General features: G+C 41.9%; 1 protein-coding gene across 1 annotated transcript in view; it reads left to right on the top strand.

Annotated features, from left to right (window-relative positions):
* LRP1B (LDL receptor related protein 1B) overlaps positions 1-21893 on the top strand; it is a 1691377-nt gene that overhangs the window by 983372 nt on the left and 686112 nt on the right. Inside the window, exons 19-20 of the mRNA XM_088474914.1 lie at positions 368-448; positions 2633-2800. Of these exons, the coding sequence (XP_088331040.1) occupies positions 368-448; positions 2633-2800 (249 nt within the window). The remainder of the gene's footprint in view (positions 1-367; positions 449-2632; positions 2801-21893) is intronic.

Below are 21893 nucleotides of genomic sequence, written 5' to 3'. Positions count from 1 at the left end.
CACATACTTTAGAAAGTATCATGGGGCTGTAGGTAAGAAAAATACATAGATTTTGTAAAGCCTATAATAAATATAACACACCATATAATAAAGATAGTATCGCTACTCTTTTGTATAAATCTTACAAGTGTTTACACCCACGTCAGGAACTGTTACATTTATTTTTCTTTGTGCTAACTCTTTCTCTAAAGTTTAGATCAACATATGGAATAATAGTTTTAAGCCTGATAATTTTTCTTAGTACCCTTATTTATTTCTTTTTTCAAATGTAATACTGTAGTTTGCAAGATGAGCCCAGGCATTGACTAAGCTGCGTAAGTAATATTCCATATTTCCTGACAAATATTTGAACTCCTTTTTCACACAGAGCTGCAGACTTGTGAACCTCAGACGCAGTTTGCTTGTGGAAATGGTCGATGTATAAGCTATAAGTGGCACTGTGACTCAGGCAAGTACTTACTTACTCTTTACTTACACTGTAAGACATGATTCATTGATATCACCTATGGGTCTAAAAGCATAGTAATGTTTATGATGCCAGCAAACTGTTATATAGCGATCGTTATTTTTCATCCTTTATATAGAATTGTTTGTGGTGTATTATGAAGTTAGAATGCTATGTATGAAGTAAGAAATTAAAAAAGGTTTATTAAACACACCAATTGCTTGCCTTAAAGAGTGCCATTCACCTGCGCACCGTGATGGCAGCCAGAGGCATATTAACCTTTACCCAGTGGCCTGTGTGCACCAAGCACCCATTACACATACACCACTATAAGCAGCTAATCTGAGTCCTGAATTGACAATACAAAATATCATTCGCTCCTACATAGTCAGGGCCCGTGCCAGGTTTGTAGGCGCCCTAGGCAAAGCTACATAATGCTACCCCTGCTCCCCCCAAATATTCTCTGCCCAGCCACGCACACACACACACAACTTTGTAAAATATTGTTAGATTTATATTTAGATAAATTAACAACATAAATTATAACAACAATAAATTTACCTTGTTGCGCTTATTTGGATATTAAAATGTGAAAGATTATGAGACAGTACATGATAAAGGAAACTACATAGCTGAGCAATAAATACAGTATATTACACTTGGATCTTATACAGATCTTAGATCTTATGTGGGTCAAAAACACAAGCAGAAAAAATTAACCACCATGCTGTAGTGATCAACTAGATCTCAATTTGCCAATCAAGAATATTCAGTAGACAAGCCGACAACCATGACCTGTATCTGCAAGCACTCAATAAGTCAGTGACCACTTTACTAAAAAAAAAAACTGTGATCACATTTTTTCTCAATAGGTTTTGTGCTAAATAACTTAAAAATTACCTGGCAAAAGTCTGCACCATGAATATAGATTTAAGGGGCACACTGGGGACAGACAGTCACTCATGCAGTTCCCAGTTCTGTGATTGTATCCAAAGGAAGGGGGGTACATCACTCATGTCATGTGACTGCCAATGCCAGCCTGGACGGATGAGTCACCGGCTCCAGCAGAGACACCAGTGAGTCACGGTGTGGGGTCAGACTGTGGGGAGTGGGACGCATAGCGTAGGCTGTGGCAGTCTCTGATGACAGTGAGGAAGAAGGATGTCTAAGAGACATTCTTCATTTATTAACTTTGACTCAGCAGCGGCACCCTTCAGGTGCCAACGCTAATAATAAATGATTTCACCAGAAATGGATGACATAACTGAGGAGTGAGGCACTAATGAAATCACTGAGGCATGAGGTACGGTTTTCCATGAGCTGGACAGTTTAATAGCCTTCTGGTAACAACTCCATTGTTGACAATATTTTTTTAAAACTATTTCCTAAGCATTTTGCTGTTGTTCGGGTACATCCAAGGGCATCACGTGCCATGCAGTCTCTGCTACTTTGATGGAGATCCTGGCATGTGATGTAGCAGCTTCTAATTGTAAAAGCAAATAAGATTATATGCTGCGGATCAGAGAAAGATGTGGCTGCTTCTTTTGCCGCAGTAGCATTTGCATTTTTATGCTAATGCAGCTACAAAGCCCTTCCCCGGTATACATCCGTGCGTCCGAATGTGCAAGGACCGGGACGCTCACTATCAGCATCCGTAGACACTGAAATACTGCTTGGTGCATCTTTGGATACACCATTGATCGCACCATCCAAACTTGCACCAGCAATTAGGCAGGTGCGGTTTCTCTGCCTGAGTATGGCCTCCTATGTAAGCGGCTCAGGGTCTTTGCATGCAACAACTATCAGTGACCCACCCGCGACAACTCCCATAAGACGCAATATCTCTGGGCATCTTTTTAGCCAGTCTCAGTCACCGTCCAGGAACGTCGCAACCAATTCTCCTGCTGTGCATCTAAATTTGTGCTGCGACTCTGTACTAACAAAATAGAGATGCATGCGTGGCGTGACTCATACGCATAAGCAGTAGAATAAACGTGTTTGTGTGGATATCGGCATAGCGTGTGACTCTGAATCAGGCCCTCTGAGTAGAATGACTTATTGTCTGAATTTCTGAAGATCTATAATAAGAAAGTCAAAATAAATACATTTTATAGATTTGGTTTATTGCCTCTTTAATGTTTTATTTTTTTGTGAAGCATGTGGATTATTTGCACTGTGTGTTTCCAGATGACGACTGTGGTGATGGCAGCGATGAGCTGGGATGTTCGGTCTCATGCTCAGATAGACAATTCCGATGTTCCAGTGACCGTTGTATCCCAGCGCACTGGGTGTGTGATGGAGACAATGATTGTGAAGATTCCAGTGATGAGACTCACAGCAACTGCTCCAAAACAGGTTTGTATAACCTCAGATTACAGTGCAGTACTGTACATCAATATCAAACATTGTTCCTCTGTCACGTATAACTCTGCAACAATGTAACCTAAAATAAGCTGTTTTATATATTCCATTTTCATGTGTCAAAAAATATATTTGGCTCCTACATTTTGCTTGAGGAGTTTGTGCATGTGCGCTTTGATGCCTACCTGCGAATACTCACATAAAAACAAAACTGAAGTGAGGAACTGCATCAGCTGCTGCAAGAAGTGTAAGCTTTCCAATGAAGCATGGAAGTGGCTTTACATTGGAAGCACTGTCTGCTAATTGCAGTCCAGACAAGCAGTCCCATAGCGAGAAAACATCCAATCCAGCCTGCAATTAGCAGAAGAAAGCACTTCCAGTATGAAACCAGGCAGCTTGGGCAGTAGTCGCTACTGGTTAAGACAGAACTTTAAAATGGTAAGAAACTAAAGTAGCACAATCTCAGTGCAATATGTAATGATGGGAATGGTGAGAATGTAATACCATTTGCAACTCCCTTCCTTCCCACTCCCACCTCCAGTCACTGTAACAGCCTGTTCAGGGGGTATGTGCAGCAGAGGCCACCCTCTCATGCATGCTGAGGAGTTCTGGCTGCGTGTCCTGCACCGCACCCCCAACACTATTTCTCCAGCTTGCATCACTCCTCCTCCAGCCCACCCCACTTCTCCTACAGTCCGCATCACTCCTCCTCCAGCCCACCCCACTACTCCTCCAGCCTACCCCACTTCTCCTCCAGCCTACCCCACTTCTCCTCCAGTCTGCCCCACTTCTCTGGCCCATCCCAATCCAGTTCTCGCCTGGTCCGCCCCAATAAGAATTAGAAAATGCACTTAACGAAACTGCACAGTGCAGTGGTCCATGTGCATGGGACAGAGCAGGCATGTGGGAACCTGAGAGAGGGGGGCCCGGAGACACGTGCTCCCCGTGCTCAACCTTAATCCAGCTCTACATGGACCCCACAAATAGATACATTTTTAACTTATATAATTATAGATGGATTTATCTGTGTGCCCCTGCCCCCTGATGCCCCCCTGACAGCTGACGCCCGGAGGCCAGTGACTCCACTGCCTCTGGGATTTCTGCCACTGGGCCTGATGCTGAGTTGAACGTACCATAGTTTGTGGAGTCTGTATTGTGTGAATTAGTGCTACACATGCTCCAAAAATGGAAGTACGCAAGAGCCGGTAATGCAGAGTCATACATATTTCAGCACATCTACACTTACATCACAAGAGGCAGAACTAAACTTTAATGAAGCACTTTCAAATTGTGTGATGGCACGCAGACACAACCAGGGACAGACTGGGGCTCTAGATCAGCCCTGGCATTCCCTTCTGTGTGCACCGTAAGAGCTCACACTCGAGATAAAGGGGCATGACTGCTCCTCATGGGGCATGGTTAAATCTCACTGGGGTGTGTTGCGAGTCAAGGAGGACTGGCCCTGCGGCACGCCCCATCTCTCAGTATGAGTTGGAGCTACTCGGCCAGGCATTCAAATCGGCCTGGACCGGCCCATCATGCCATCGGCCCTTCTGGCATTTACCAGAAGTGCAAGATGCCCAGCCCGACCCTGGACACAACTCTGGGCTATGCAGAGCTGGACATGAAAGAAAAAATGTCTTCTTGGAATCATATGTTTTGTATCTAGTATAAGGCAGGCGCAAGTCCACACTGATGATGACTGCTAGTAAATTAGGTACACATGCAGAGGCCGTCGCATCTCAAGATGAGTATATCTCTGTAAATGGGCAATTATATGTATTTTTAGTGGGCAGCACGGGGGTATAGTGGTTAGCATTATTGCCTCATAGCGCTGACGTAATGAATTCCCAATGTGTAAAGTTTGTATGTTCTCCTGTGTGTGTGCGTGTGGTGGGGTTTTCTCCAGCTTCTTCCCACACCAAAAAAGTAGGTAAATTTTCTTCTGACAAATAAAGTGCACGTGTGTGTGTACATGTGGTAGGGAATATAGAGTGCAAGCTCTGCTCTGGAAGGGACTGAAGTGAATGACTAGTTATTCTCTGTATTGCATTGTATAATACATTTATCCCATGCCGGCTTCTTTTTAGCAATGTGCACGTTTTACTTCTATCTCATATCAAGGGTTAAATGTAATAAGCTGCAGCTTTGAAATTTCGGCGAGTCCCGCGCAAGACTGCCCGAAGTTTTAAAGTAGCAGTCTTTTAGTAGGCAAAATCAACCTGGTTTTGCCAGGTTGGCAGCTGCGATAGTCTAGGAATTTATGCCAGAGAGGATTTAATTAGTCAGTCGGAGCAACAGTGGAGGGTCTCTGATTCATTCAGTTGTTACTCCCATGTGACTAGACTTAGATCTAGATGACTATTGTGTTTCCTGACAGTAGAGATAACAAGTGTTGCTGTTAGTTTATTCATTCAGCTGTTTTTATGTGCGATTTGTTGATTGTATTTTGTCATTCATCAATGCATTTTATTTAGCTAATGAAGAGAGTCACATTATTCTAACTCTTTGTTTTACATACAGTACATGTATTTTTGTATATAGTCATAAAACATTAAGTGGTCTATTTACTAAGCTTTGTTAGGAGATAAAGTGAACAGGGGTAAGGTACCAGCCAATCAGCTCCTAACTGCTATGTCACAGGCTGTGTTTGAAAAATGGCAGTTAGGAGCTGATTGGCTGGTACCTTATCACTGTTCACTTTATCTCCTAACAAAGCTTAGTAAATAAACCCCTGAGTGATGTTTGGGATTAGTCTTGTATTTGTTGCATGCTTTATGTCCTCATATGACTCTGAATAGCATAGTATTCTGTGGCCAAAGTTCTAGGTATTTCTCTGAGTCTGACACGCATTAAATTTTAGAGGACATAGTTTTCCGGATAACAGAGCTATATATCCCTGTACTGAATGCAACACCAAACAATAATAGTGTGCATATAAGAGTATAAAATACTATTGAAAGCAGTTGCTTTTTATGTTCTTTCATAAATCTTTTCCTTCGCTATGCAAAGGTTGATGTAGATTAGAGCTACAAAAACACTTTCTATTCATCCTGTTAATAGTCTAAAGCCACACTTGCAATAAACATACTCAATATTTCTTTTACAGCTCATAATTGAGCTTTAGAGCACCAAAACAGATCAATTACTGTTGAATACAGTATAGCATAGTGTGTAGTATACATGTTAAAACATCATCATTTGCCAGAATCAAACGCCAGCATCATGATAAATGCTAAATAGAATGTGACATGTGAAATAGAATGTGACACTCTTAAATATCACATGAGAAATCCTGTCGTATGGTAATGTCCTAAACGGACATGAAAGGAGAAAGTCTGTATGTGATGTTTGATGGTGGAAAGAATGATAATGTAATGGATACTGTACTACAGAAGGGATACCAACCATCGACAGGAGGCATCCCGACAGCCGGCAGTCCTTTATGTGTACTGTATGTTGGACACTTTCCTCATTTCATGTCATTTTGGACATTAATACTCAAGTACTATTTCTAAAGTACTGAATACATTCTTACAGGTCAGGACATTTAAACAAGAAGAAAGCAAGCTATTCATTTTATTACAGAGTCCTAAAGGCCTTGTTGTTGGAATCCCAGATATCCAATTAGCTTCAGTTAAAAATGTATATAATTGCCTCCTCTCCTGAGAGTAGAAACACATTCCAACACTGCAAACAATATTAATACACCGCTTTAGCTACATGCTCTAAAGTGAGCAATTAAACTAAGCACCCCCCCCCTCCCCTCGTTTCTATTATAGCTCTTTTGTGTCTTTTAGAAACCTATATATATATACTAGGAAGCTAGGAAGCTGCATAGACACAATTGGGCATATACCACCTATTTATTAAACATATCATTACATTAGAAGCTAAATGTACAAAACTAAACAATATTTGGCATAGTTGGGTTAATGTTCCATACTTGCTTACACTCCCGAAATGTCCGAAGGCTCCGAGATTAGACCGGCGTACCAAATCCTACCCGTTTCCCCATTAAAGCGTGTTGTTGGCCGTTTGATGACATGATTTATTGTGTGATGATGCCCCTATGTTTTGCTGCACCGTGCAGTGAATTGCGGCATTGTACAACATTGGACGAACACAAAATGATGTCATTTGCAACACCATGCCCCCTGAAATACCCACCTATTCTGTTCAGGATCTAGTGGGGTAGACATTGAAAAAGTAGGTAAGTATTGGAGAATGTAGCTGCATTAAAAGTTTTATTCTAAGCAAATAAGGCTTCTGAGATACAGATTTCCAGTGGCAAACCCAGGACTGTGCGGGTAAAACTGGGCTACATGGAAACCTTGAATTATTAGGCAATTAAATTTCAAAAAGTACATCAACATCTCAAACTACACTCTACAAAAAACTTAACCATCACTATACTAGGATCTAGAGATGTGCGCAGACCAAATGTTTTGGTTCTAAATTATCATCGTGTTTTGGTTTTGGCAAACCCGCCCTTAAGTATTTTGGTTTGGTTTTGGATTCCTGTAAAAATTTATAAAAACCACTAAGATCATGTAATTTGGATATGTTTACATGCAATCCAAAACCCAAACTTACAGCAAACCCAAGCAGGGACTCAAATAGTGATCCGAGCCATGACTCAATTCCACTCAGAACCCCAAAGTTCAGGTGTGTTCGGTTTTCAGCAAAACCGAACCATACAGAACACACAATAGCACGTACACTTACTGTTGCAACCAGCAGTTTGCAGATGGGGGCAGGCATTTTGCCCTGTCCATCACAGCCATTTATAGACAGATAGATAAATAGATACATTTATTGTGAAATGAAAGTAGGTTATGATTTATCACTTGAGCAGATGTACATAAACAGCCTTTGTGATGTCACTTAACTTTGGAATGATAGCTAATGCCTAGAACAGAACAGTCACTGTGAGACTGTACCTGGTGATTTGACAATTCTCATTGTAAGTTAAGCTCATTTTAACCTAAATGCTATCTATCTATGGCTATCTACTGTAGCTATTCTATCTACCCATCTAACATTATTTTTAGATAACATTAATGTTAAAATTAGCTTACCTTACACCGTGAGATGTCATATCACCATGCCCCTGGGCCCCTGCACACAGAGGGGCTCAGCCCTCCAGCAGCACTGACTGTATGGAGCAGCACAGTCAGTGCTGATGATACAGCGCAGAGTGGCTCCCGAGTCCCCTCATCAGCGTCATGTGACACATCATGTCCGTGACACTGATGAGGGGACTAGGGAGCAGCTCTGCCGGGAGGTCAGGTGAGTTATCAACGGTGGGCATAGAAGCAGTAGGCTCCTTGAGGTGGGGGTGAGGCAGCAGTAGGCTCTGTGTGATGGAGTGGAGGGGGCATAGGTTCCGTGTGGCCCGGGGCTTGGTAGGCCCCATTTGGCTTGAAGCTTAGTTGTCCTGGGGCCCCTACAAGCCTTAATTTGTCCCTGCTGAGAAGACCTAATTCAAGACTACTTGGAACCCCAAAGTAATCTAAGCTGGCACTTGGTTCGGGTGTGTTCGGTTATTAGCAAATTCAAGCCCTCATCTCTACTAGGAACTATGAGAAGAGTTTTGTAATAAAGCAAGTTAGTCCACATAAACCATCCTAAATGCCCCATAAAAGCAAACACACGCAAAAATAGATGCTCACTGCCATGAACCTATGTTAACTACAGTACAGTACCAACATGGAGTGGATCACACATGATGAGCATGGGCAGGGAGATACTTAAAGTTGCCTTCTGGTACTGTAAATACACATTGGAGGTCACCATTTTGTTTGTAGAACAAATATTTATCCTATGAGAAATTGGGACAAAATAAGCGACTTTCTTGAAAACAATGCTAATTTTGAAGTCCGAGAATCGGGACTGTCTCACAGAAATTGGTACAGTGTTCAGTTATGACATATGGGGGGATGATGTATCAGTGAAAAGAGTGGAGAAAATGAAGCTGTGGAGAAGTTGCTGATAGCAACAAATCAACTTTGAGATAGCATTTATCAAGTACATTCTGTAAAATGATAGGTAAAAGCTGACTGGTTGCTACGGGCAACTTCTCCACTGGTCCACCTCTCCACTCTTATCACTTCTTGATACATCACCCTAAAGGTCTAATTTATAGTTGGTGGCTATAGGCAACTTCTTCATATGTCCACTCTTTCATTATTTAGAGAACAGGTTCTCAAACTCGGGGGGTCATTCAGACCCGCTCGTGAGTGGCAGGACGCTCGCAAGTGAGTCGATGTTCCCCACTGTGCATGCGCACGACGGAGGGAGCTCCGTCGTGCGCATGCGCGAGACCTGGCGAGCGACGGGCTCACCATCGCTCCGGGTCTCGCACCAAAGGGGGCGTGCTGTCGATGTTGATTGACAGCACGCCCCCTTTGGTGGGCGTGCCGGGGGCGTGCCTGCCAGACGGAGGCGTTCCCATGAGAACACCTACCATCTCAAGCCAGCCCCACTGACATCACTAGTGATGTCAGTGGGAGTGATTTTGGCTCTGATAGAGCCAAAATCACTCCAGGGCTTGCGGCAACGAGACCCTACTGCAGGGTCTCCGTCGCAAGCCCGATGGTCGCGATGGTCAAGACCATCGCGACCATCATCATGGACGCTCGCTATAGCTGTGGGTGGTAACCCACAGCTATGCGAGCGTCCATGAGGACGCTCCAAAAAAAGGTAGGAGGACCCTGATTCAGAGCGAGTGCTCTGGTCAGAGCGTTCAGCTCTGAATCAGGCCCTCGGTCCTCAGGACCCCAAACAGTGCATGTTTTCCAGGTATTCTCACAGTATCACAAGTGGAAAAATTGGCTTCACCTGAGGATCTTTTAAAATATGTAATCATATAGTCAATGGTCTCTGTATTAAACAACTGTAATAATTAACATTGTGTATTCCTACTTATTGAATCAATGCAGAAGGTTGTATCACAGCTGTTTATCATTCCTGGACTGCTCTGGGAGCCCCGTTAAAAATGCAGCTACAAAAAAGTCACAATACTGAGAATTTGGTGCACTGTGGGGTAGTTTTGATCCCTCAGATATACATAAATAAAATATTAATCGGTAGTACTAGTCAGTTCTTGTGTTCTGATGATGAGGGCATTTGTGTATTAAGGGCCTGATTCAGACTCACTCGCGAGCGGCTGTCCGCTCGCAAGTGGGTCGATGTTATGGACTGAGCATGCGCACGACGGAGGGAGCTCCGTCGTGCGCATGCGCCAGACGCGACGAGCGAAGGAAAGTCCTTCGCTCGTTGTGTCCGATCAAAGGGGGCGTGCTGTCAATGTTGATTGACAGCACGCCCCCTTTGGTGGGCGTGCCGGGGGCGTGCCTCCCTGACGGGGGCGTTCCCATGGGAACGCCTCCCGTCAGAAGCCGGCCCACTGACATCACTAGTGATGTCAGTGGGAGTGATTTTGGCTCTGATAGAGCCAAAATCACTCCGGAGCTTGCGGTTGAAATCCTCAACCGCAGGCTCCGGCTCGCAAATTCGATGGTCGCGATGGTCTCGACCATCGCGACCATCACAATGCACGCTCGTATAGCCTGTGGGTGGTGACCCACAGCTATACGAGCGTCCAGGAGGACGCTCCATGAAAATGGAGCCCGGCCCTCATTCAGAGCGTGCGCTCTGCTCAGAGCGTACGGCTCTGAATGAGGGCCTAAGTCAGTACCAATGTTCCTTATGTCCTTGATTTGGTTAAGTTTGATAAGACTTGGTAATTTGTAGGAAGGTTTTTTTTAATGCTGTTATTGCTGCTTCCAGTGTGCAATGGTCAGTATTGTATTTATTTATCTAAAAGGTTGGGACACCTCTAACATTGCAGCTGCTAAGAGTAGCCACTAGCTAACCTCTAGAGCCCTGTACATATCGTACATTGTACAATATGTCCTGCTTTTCACCGCTTGCCATATTGACTAAGGCTGCATTTTCCATAGAGGTCTATAGGGACAATGGTAAATGGACAAAGTACTGTAGGTTACAACCTGAAATCGTCTTAAATTTAGAGGATCCTTTCTCTAATGTTTTCATTGGGAATTTGGCTTATTGCTCAGCTTCTTATATAGAACACTCAGGGGCCTATTCATTAAACCTAAAAATTAGATGGAGATAATTAGGTTTAGAACTCGCATGGAGTTCTACCTAATTATAGGTGGAATTCATCATTCCACCTCTCCATAAGTATCTATTCCTAAAAGCTGTCATTTTTGCGATGACAGCTTTTCGGGAAATAGATACTTTTCCCTGCCTACACTACCTTATCGCATCTGGAAACAGTGCTGCGCATGCGCTGTTACATCTGTAAAACCAGCGCATGCGCAGCACTGCCTACAGATGCGTTAAGTGTGTGTACCCCCCCGACCCACCCCACCCCCTCTCCGCTCACCTCCCCCCCCCCCGACTTACCTGTCCGCGCAGCAGCCTCCGGCTCCGTCCTGCTGGTCTGTCATGTGGTTTCCCAGCAGACCACATGACAGATTAGAAAGAAAAAATTTTTTTTTCTTTTTATAAACTTTCTTGTGCTCTGCTGGGGAGCACACATGACAGACCAGCCTCCGGAGCCTGAGGACGGATCAGAGCACCGGAGGGACTCGTCGGGGGACCTGCACACGTGGATAGTCGATTCTGCTATTCACCACCTCACAGTGGCGAATAGTAACTGCATCAAATTCCGAAAATTCATAATTTTCAGAATTTGATGAATACCACAATTTCCACATCCCCATACTAATGTATGGGGAGTGTGGAAATTAACGCAGGGGAACGTAGCAAGGAGATATCTGTGATATCTCCTAGGTTAAGTCTGTTCATGAATACCAAAATATCGTTATTTAAGGAAAATGTCCTTAAAAACGTTATTTTAGTGTTGATGAATAGGCCCCTCAGTTTTAGTCAGTATTTTGTTGCAGTTTTCTGTCCTCTAAAGGAAAATTCCATTGCGATCTTTGACAATTTAATTGGGGATTAATGCAGAACACATCAAACATCTTGGTCAAATTTCAAATTAAAATGAACACAAACTGTCATATTTTAACACTGACCCGTCAGCCTTGAATTATGATCAAAAACCACTAGAAACCGACAGTCATTCATTATGCTCCCGAAATAAATGTGGCACAGGAGCCCAGCAAATCCACTTTCTTCACTTTGTTTTTTACAAAGGCAAATGTACTCTCTTATACACATTGCTGTTAAAGGGTTTGAACTGTCCACTTTTAGCATTGATTACATTTAAATGATGTCTCAAACCATCAGCCTAAGAATTTTATAGTATGAATGGTGACATTAATTTAATTGCAAGGTATATATCTTCCATCCTCGCCGAGCTGAATCATTATGAGCATCTACTGTAACTAGTGCATGTGAAGTAAGACTGTAATTACATCCGAATACTCAAAACAGAAAATAATTTGTATCATTCTTAATGATAAACACATATATTAATATAAAACAGTCAGCTGTAAAGTATTCCATGACAAAATTATTTTTAATAAATATATTGCTAACAGAGTCCACAGCAAATTTCTCTCAGTAGATGTGATACTAGGAAATAGAAGACGTCAGTATATATATTGCAAAAGTGTTTTTGAATATATACATTAATTTACATAAGCAGTTTCCATACAAATTGCTATGCGTATTGCTGATGAAATACTAAGGGGTACATTTACTAAGAATCGAGATGACCATCTCGGGTGATTTATCAATTTTTTTCCTGCTTGCAAATTTACTAAAGGTAAAGTTGGGTGAGTTAGAGAGAGATTTCTCTCATCTCACTCATAAAACTCGGGTGAGATAGCAATCTCGAATCAAATCACCATCGGCCCAAATCGGAAGTACTTTTCACCTAAAACATACATCTCTCAAATTTACCAAGAATCGGGATGACAAGCTCAGGTGAGATAGGAGCAAACTCTCTGTCAAAATCACTTTTCAAACTCTCAACCCCCTGAGCTGCGAGATGGTCAGAAACATACACAAATCATTGTGATTTGTATATGTTTCTTTCTGTAAATGGTTAAAATAGAGTTAATTTGAAAAAAAAAATGACGTGAGGTCCCCCCCAAAAACACTAACCAGCCCCGGACTTGGCAACTAGTCCTGGTTCTTAACATTACAGGGAACAATATGTGTAGAGTTTAAGAACCAGCACCAGGCACCAGGGACAGAGCTGGTTTTAAATATACGGAGAAAAAATTGACGTGAGGTACCCTGTATATTTAAAACCAGCCCTGGACCCTTTCTAAGAGGGGACTGATGCCACAGCCATGGGTGCCCTTTCACTGGGGCCCCCAGCTGCAGCATCAGCCCTGACCGTTAGTCAGCCCAGGCCAGAGATCCCTGGGGAGTTGGGGACCCCCCCAATAAATGGGTCACCCTCTCCAGGGCACCCCTGGCCTAGGCTGATAGCCCGTGGCTATTCCCGCCACCCCTGGGCGGTGGGTGTTAGGTGTAGAGTAAAAATTTTAATTTTCTTTATTGTCTTTACAGTGGAACTACAGGTCCCAGCAAGCCTCCCCCGCATGCTGGTACTTGGAGAACCACAAGTACAAGCATGCGGGGCATTAAGGGCCCACTGTTACCTGTAATTCACCTGTAAAGGAATGGTTAATAAAATACACAACACAGATTGAAAATAAAGCTTTATTCCATCCATAAACACACTTACGCATACTCACCTGTTTTCCTGTCCCCTTGTCACCGTCAAGTGTCAGTGTGCCATTGTTCTGGAACCCCAAGTGTGAGTGTGCCATTTTTCGGGGACACCAAGTGTCATTGTGCCATTGCTCTGGGATCCCAAGAGTTACTGTGATATTGTTCTGGGACTCCAAGTGTCAGTGTACCATTGTTCTGGAACCACAAGTGTCAGTGTGCCATTATTCTGGGACCCCAAATGTCAGTGTGGTTTTATTTTGGAACTCCTAGTGTCAGTATTCCAGTGTTCTGGAACCCCAAGTGTCAGAATGTCAGTCTTCTGGGATACCAAATTCATAATTTCCCATTAAGATTTGTGTCTGACAAAGGGCCTGATTCAGAGGTGCACACAAACTACACGCAATGCCTATATTACTAGCAGTTGGCTGATGTTGGAAGTACTGTGCAAGCATTCGGGTCACACAGCGCATGCTTCCCGATGGTTACCGCTGGAGATGTAGAACAAATTTTGGCGCAAGAGCTGAGGATTTCAGTGGGTGTTCCTGGGTGGTAATAAGGTGATGGTTAGGCAGACGTGGGTGTGACACTTATTACAACTGTGTCTAAAGAAGCAGTAGCATGGATACAGAGTGCCATGATCAGAGGAGAAATTGCACCTGCCACAGGGCTGGTGCAAGCTTTGATGGTGCAACTAACAAGCAATGAGACGGATTAGCACCACTGCGAGTGGGCAGCTCAGGAGGTTCAGAATTGGTAGCGGCATTAGCATAAAAGGGGGACATTTATCAAATTTTGGAGAGATAAAGTGAAGAGAAATAAAATACCAGTCAGTTTATAACTGTAATTTTACAGGCTGTGCTAGAAAAATGACAGCAGCTGATTGGTTGGTACTTTATCTCTCTCTGTGTCCTGGTCCACTAAGTGTGCACCTCTGGTCTACATGGCGCAAAAATCTTAGCTGAAATTCTAGTAAAATCTAAAGGTTGGTAGTACACACTAGACTATATGTTGTCCGATCCCACGGATCGAATCGGCATGTCGGGTACATCATCTAGTGTGTACCCATGATATGTGCGATCCTGCAAGTCGTTAGTGACATTGCCCTGTTGGCGCTACTGCAGGGCTGATGGGGGATGTCTCTATTGATGTCATGCTACAGATTGCAGCATGGCACGTCCCTCCCCCGTTGGATCTGGCATCAGCAAGTGTGTATGCACTTGCCACATGCCAGGTCCCATCACCAGTGATGTCATGCTGGGTACACATCGTCTGATGTTTATCCACTTTTGGAACGTCATTGTGGTAACAAGAAACACACCCCATTTGACCATCATCACCTGTTTGCTCAGTCTGCCCACTATCGTTTTGCCATGTAATTCAAAGCACTGTGCTGTTTGTAAATACACTTTGATTTCATTGTGAAATATTGCAGTCCTCTCAACTAATATGAATAATATTTTAATATTAGTTTGACTATTAACGCACTTAAAAGATCATTTTAATGAAAATCATATTTATCAATCAACATTCTCCGATGGGACGAATGGGATGTGGCGCAACATTCACGTTATAGTGGCCCCGGTCCCCACTGTATAGATCCACTATTTGTAGAATGTTACACGGGGTAGGGTTAAATATCATTGTGGCTCATCCCCCCTGCAATTCGCAGCATTATAGAGCAGGGGTGGATGTCGTGGGATGTCATCCAGCTTACAGGCTGTCTGTTTCAGTTGGGAATTGGGTGACTGTGGGAGACTGACCAACTCTGTTGGGAGGTTGTGAGAGCCTCCCAAATTCCGAACTCTCCCAGATATTTTGGGAGAGGTGGTGAAGTATGGTATGAACCCATGGACTATCCCCTTCCATGTAACTGCTCTACTCTCCCCATAAGTGACAGGAGGGCTCCTATACAATGTCTACAAAAGGAAAAGTACAGTGATACTGTAAGACTGCACTTCACTATACTTTTCCTCATGGTATGAGTTCAATCTAAATAACTCATTTGTCATATACTGTAGGAGTTTCTGCCATTACTTGGCTACATCCACTAGCATTCCCATCTAAGGGGTCAATCTAATTGTTTGCAAAGGGAGCGAGTTGCTATTGCTACAGTGTTAAAACGCTGGCAAGGGCATCGCATTTTGCACCCCTCGCGGCCCGATCCGAGTCTAAATTCCCTATGGGGCTGCGAGCACTTTTGTGCGAGTTCAGACTGCTGTCTAGTGCGGGTGTTATCATGATGACTCGCACCCGCAAGATCATCGCAGACAATTGGATTGAGCCCTAAATCAGAAACATCCTTCCATTGCTTTTGAAACTACACAAAAAATACAATATCCTACTATAGATTATTATATAGGTCTATCTCTTTCACTAGAAGGATCTATACTTCTGGGAAGCTGCTTTACCCAGTGACCCTTTCTTTAATAAGGAACCAGCATGTCTCTCAGCTAAACAATAGCCACAAAATGCAATGATTATTGCAAAAATACATGACGGTACTCATAACCCCAAGCAAACACATAAGTAAGAGAAGCCAGCAACATTTTTCTGGTAAATAGACAGCCTTCTCCCTTTGCCTCTGTAATAAAAAATAAAAATACAGACTTTCTGAAACAGTGAAAAGTTGGTTCAGGATTTACCAGTGACTGTGGGCAATCAAACCCAGACAGAGTTCTGTAGACTGCAACATGGTGTTTCCAGCACAGCAAATACTGTAGCTTGATTACTTCAGCATGCTACTGTGATTATGAATTTAAGAGCAAGTCTCAGCCTACAACCTTCACCTCAGTCTTGAAGCAGATGCTTATTGCGGAACTGAACTGCATCTCCTGCGAATCCCTTCATCTGCTCTAGTATGTTTTCTTCTCTTTCTGCATCCATAAATCAGAAAACAAGGGATTTTGTTCCTTTAATTAATATCTCTGGCTGCCAACTTACCTTGTGGTCATATTCCTTCATGTTGCCCTTTTTATATGTAACATCAGTTGGAGTGAGAATTTCAGTATCTTCCTAGAAGAAAAATAATTGTCCCTTCTAACTGCCCCTTTTAACACAAACGCTAAACATTTGCAAGTTTGGCTAAATGGAAATAATTGGCAATTAACAATCTATGCTCATAGCCTCATACAGCAATTTGCTTCTAGCAAATACATTTTAAAGCACAAATATTAGTTGATATGTAACACTTAGCTGTTCTCTGCCATGTAAATACTTTTTCTCCTATGAAAGTTGGTCAGGGAGATGTAATATCTGCTTTAATCATATCACATGCCTTTGATGTTTTGAGAAAATACAATGCAGGATCTAAATAATGGTAAAGAGCCTCTTCATTTCAACTGCAAAATCATTCTGTACCTTCAAAGGCTTTAGGTAGCTGTTAAATCTGCCTTGTTCTACAACGCAGACTTACACATGATTCATTATACAGTATAATAACAAAATCATTCCTATACTTGCAATACAGATTTGTTAACTTGATTATTAATGGTATCTGAAAGGATATTTATTGCACAAAAAAATTGTTGTGCAGATGTGTCCACATACGTCTTTGTTGAAATCGTGCGATATAGCAGTGTTTGCTATGCCACAGACTTTACGTCCTGGCAGGAACCTTTTTCTCAAAATACGTATCTTATTCGCATCACAAATGTGACAAAAGCACAGTGCAAAGGGTACACTGACTACTGGTGCTGGCGTATCATGTACTTCTGTGTGCAACTCAGTCACTCATCTGGGTAAATAAGGCAAAAGACAGAGTTCTGATACTACCGACCGCACTATGCCTATGCGCCATATATCACTATGCTTAATCTGCAACATATACCAATTCTATTGTGACAACGGACTATTTAGTGTCCCTGGTACACTGTCATGACATTGGGCCTGATTCAGAGATGTACGTTAATGCAATCGCAACTGCGATCTCTTATGGATCTCAATTGCAAAAATATGCTAATGACTCACACGCTATCCAGTACTTAGAGACGCCCACTGAGAGTATCTCTCTTCCGCCGCTCATGCATGTATGATTTGCTACCATGACGGAAAATCTTATTTCGTGCCAAGCATCTCGCGCCATATCGAGCAAAAGTGCTAGGTCAGACGTTCCCAATATCGGTCCTCAAGGCACCCCAACATTTTAGAGATATCCATGATTGAGCACAGGTAGTTAAATCAAATCGACTGAGGTATTAATTAAGTCACCTGTGGTCAATCATGTATATTTTAAAAAACTGGACTGTTAGGGTGCCTTGAGGACCCAGTCTGGTAACATCTGCATTAGGTGACTGAGGATACAACTGAGTTTGCCTAATTTTCTAACTTGTAGAACAGGGAATTATCTACAGGGACTTTTCCCATGTTTTAATTCACTAGAATTTTTGAGGACAAACAAAATAAGTAGATTGCAAATTCTTATATAGTTACCCTGTAATGTAAAATTATAATTTTGGAAAGTATCATTAAATAGTGTAAATTCTACATTTCTTTGATGTGCACAGTTGCAAATATTATTAGCAAAGTACTAGAAAATTACATTACAATCCTTTGTTTTACTCCGAGGGGCATATGTATCAAAGCTTGTTTTGAGACACAATTGTGAAATATATAACACCAACCAATCAGCTCCAAACTATAATTTCTTATACACAGCCTGCAAAATGTAAGTTAGAAGCTGATTGGTTGGTGATATACAGTCAGGTCCATAAATATTGGGACATTGACAGAATTTTCAGATTTTGGCCTCTATTCACCGCCACAATGGTTTTGAAATGAAACAAGCAAGATGTGCTTTAACTGCAGACTTTCAGATTTAATTTGAGGGTAATTACATCCAAATCGGGTGAACGGTGTAGTTTCAATATGTGCCTCCCACTTTTTAAGGGGCCAAAAGTAATGGGACTATCAACTCAAAAGCTATTTCATGGACAGGTGTGGGCTATTCCCCCGTTATTTCATTATCAATTAAGCAGGTAAAAGGTCTGGAGTTGATTCTAGGTGTGACATTTGCATTTGGAATCAGTTGCTGTCAACTTTCAATATGAGATCCAAAGAGCTGTCACTATCAGTGAAGCAAGCCATCATTAGGCTGAAAAATCAAAACAAACCCATCAGTGAGGTAGCAAAAACATTAGGTGTGGCCAAATCAACTGGTTGGAACATTCTTAAAAAGAAAGAATGCACCGGAGAGCTCAGCAACACCAAAAGACCTGGAAGACCACGGAAAACAACTGTGGTGGATGACAAAAGAATTATTTCCCTGGTGAAGAAAAACCCCTTCACAACAGTTGGCCAAATCAAGAACACTCTCCAGGAGGTAGATGTATATGTGTCAAAGTCAACAATCAAGAGAAGACTTCACAAGAGTGAATATAGAGGGTTCACCACAAGATGCAAACCATTGGTGAGCCACAAAAACAGGAAGACCAGATTAGAGTTTGCCAAACAACATCTAAAAAAGCCATTACAGTTCTGGAACAACATCCTATTGACAGATGAGACAAAGATCAACTTGTACCAGAGTGATGGGAAGAGAAGAGAAGGAAAGGAACTGCTCATGATCCAAAACATACCACCTCATCAGTGAAGCATGGTGGTGGTAGTGTCATGGCGTGGGCATGTATGGCTGCCAATGGAACTGGTTCCCTTGTATTTATTGATGATGTGACTGCTGACAAAAGCAGCAGAATGAATTCTGAAGTGTTTCGGGCAATATTATATGCTCATATTCAGTGAAATGCTTCAGAACTCATTGGACAGCGCTTCACAGTGCAGATGGACAATGACCCGAAAGCAACCAAAGAGTTTTTTAAGGCTAAAAAGTGAAATGTTATGCAATGGCCAAGTCAATCCCCTGACCTGAATCCGATTTAGCATGCATTTCACTTGATGAAGACAAAACTGAAGGGAAAATGCCCCAAGAACAAACAGGAACTGAAGATATTTGCAGTAGAGGCCTGGCAGAGCATCACCAGGGATGAAACCCAGCGTCTGGTGATGTCTATACGTTCCAGACTTCAGGCTGTAATTGCCTGCAAAGAATTTGCAACAAAGTATTAAAAAGTGAAAGTTAGATTTAGGATTGTTTAGTTTGTCCCATTACTTTTGGCCCCTTAAAAAGTGGGAGGCACATATTGAAACCGTTGTAATTCCTACACCGTTCACCTGATTTGGATGTAATTACCCTCAAATTAAATCTTAAAGTCTGCAGTTAAATCACATCTTGTTTGTTTCATTTCAAAGCCATTGTGGTGGTGAATAGAGGACAAAATATGAAAATTCTGTCAATGTCCCAATATTTATGGCCCTGACTGTATATATATATATATCACAATGTTATCTCACATCAAGCTTTGTTACGCCCCCAAGTCTCAGATGAGGTCGCTTCACACATTAACTGTAAAGTGTTGTTGAAATAACAAAAAATATTGGATATTTGTGCTCAAAATACATTCGAAATAGAAAATTGTTGTCCAGTGGACCATAAAACATGGTGAAACATTGTTTCACGATTTTAACTCCATGGTGAATTTAGTTCAATTGTTTGTGCTTCACCTTTCTTGGTCATGTAGAAATATATATGATGATCAAATCAATTTATTTATCATCAGTGCAGTCAATGCTATGAGAAAGGACCATTGCTGGTGTATTTCTCTTTGACAACATATAAGCACTCCAAGTTACAATGTTGCTGTCTATTTTGGAAAATTCAAATAACTTTTCCTTAGTAATACAAAATGGAATGGTTGAGCATTGTTTTACAAGCAAGTCAATCCATTTTCACATTAATATCAAATGATATGTTTTAAAGATAGAAATAACATACATGAAATAACTACAGTCTCTATCTCTCCTTTCCTTCATGTTGCCATATTAGGGGGAGATTATTCTCTAAGCAGACAAATAGTGACTAATTGGTTTGAATGATACACAAAGGCAGGGCCAGTGATGTCAGAATAGCTTAAGTTCCTGCAGTCTAAGCTTTTTACCTGAATCCCATACTTTTAGAACTCTGGGACTTATTTAGTTTTGGAAATAGAGAGCGATATCTCACTCAACTGATCATCTTGGTAAAACCATGCTGCACTGCAGATGGGGCAGATTTAAAATGTGCAGAGAGATTTAGATTTGGGAGGAGTGTGTCAAAACTGACATCTAAATTGTAGAGTAATAATAAAACTGTGCAGTATTTGTGGGTTACATTCAAAAGCAGCCAGTATTTACCCCACATGCAAAACATGTATGTATTTACACCCCTTGCATTACATTATGGGTTGTCCAGGTTCACAGTTAAGTGCTATTTCTCACTCTATTCCCAAAGCTGAATTAGGTCCTCTGTCCAAAAGCTGTGCGCTAGGTTCAGCCATCTGTTTTGGAACTGGGAGATAACACTTTACTTTTTTACCATAGCTACAGTAGAATAACAATGAACAATGTGTTTTACTTTTACATGAATGGTTCAAAACCCAAAATTTTATTTTGCGTTTCAGTGCTTTTAATATTGAACTAAACTAAAACCTACTTTGGCAGATAGAGCCTAGTATTTTTAGACAGATGTTAGGGAAGTGTGCTTGTCATGGCATATGGCAATTGCACCAGTATCTTTAAATGTGGCATATTCACATAGAAGAGTATGTGAGTGATCAGAAATATTCAATCAATCCAGTACATTAGGATTATGCCACTTAACTAAACTTGGACCTCTTCACCCACTGTGCATGCCCCCTCTCCCAGTGTCACTTACCTACTAACTCTGCTTATTGGGAAAGTGATCACAGCCAAGTGCCACATTCCCAGCTTAACACCAGCATGGAGGAGCAGCAGCCAGTAGCTTCACATGTAAGAAGCTTCCAGCTGCTTATCATTTATATTAGAGGCCGGCACTCCGTATGTGAGTGACTCGGGGGCATTAAAACCACTGAAAGAGAGACAATAAAATGGTGGTGTACGTTTTAAACATAACTACACTTGCACTAACAATATACAGTTAACTGTCCAGTATGTGGCTAATTTTTGTTTGAGGCAGGGCCCTATTAACCCATGGCTGGGCCCCTAGGTTTTCAGGTATTTTGGATCCCCTCTGGCATTTCAATCTTTCACCCCACTGTAGGTTCTGTATGTTGAGTGAGTCTAATATGCTTAGGTGGTAAATGCAACAGTATATGGTGTAACACGGCATTGCCAATAGATGAAATTGAGCAGACTGTACGATATCTAAGACAGTGACTTGATTCAGTATAGAGTTTCTGATTTTTTATATCTAAAAATGGAGACACAGTGCTCCAGACAATCCCAATAAAATGTACATTAAATTAAATTATCTGTTGATATTAAAATTTAACCTCTATATACCCCTGCCTGTACCTTCTAAAATCCTACCTATAAACCTCTAAGGATGACG

The sequence above is a fragment of the Taudactylus pleione genome, unplaced genomic scaffold (assembly GCF_031769625.1).
Source record: "Taudactylus pleione unplaced genomic scaffold, aTauple2 ptg000156l, whole genome shotgun sequence".
In the NCBI taxonomy this organism is placed as follows: Eukaryota; Metazoa; Chordata; class Amphibia; order Anura; family Myobatrachidae; genus Taudactylus; species Taudactylus pleione.
The sequence above is the reverse complement of the archived record's forward strand: the minus strand, read 5'-3'. Positions and strand labels throughout refer to the sequence as shown.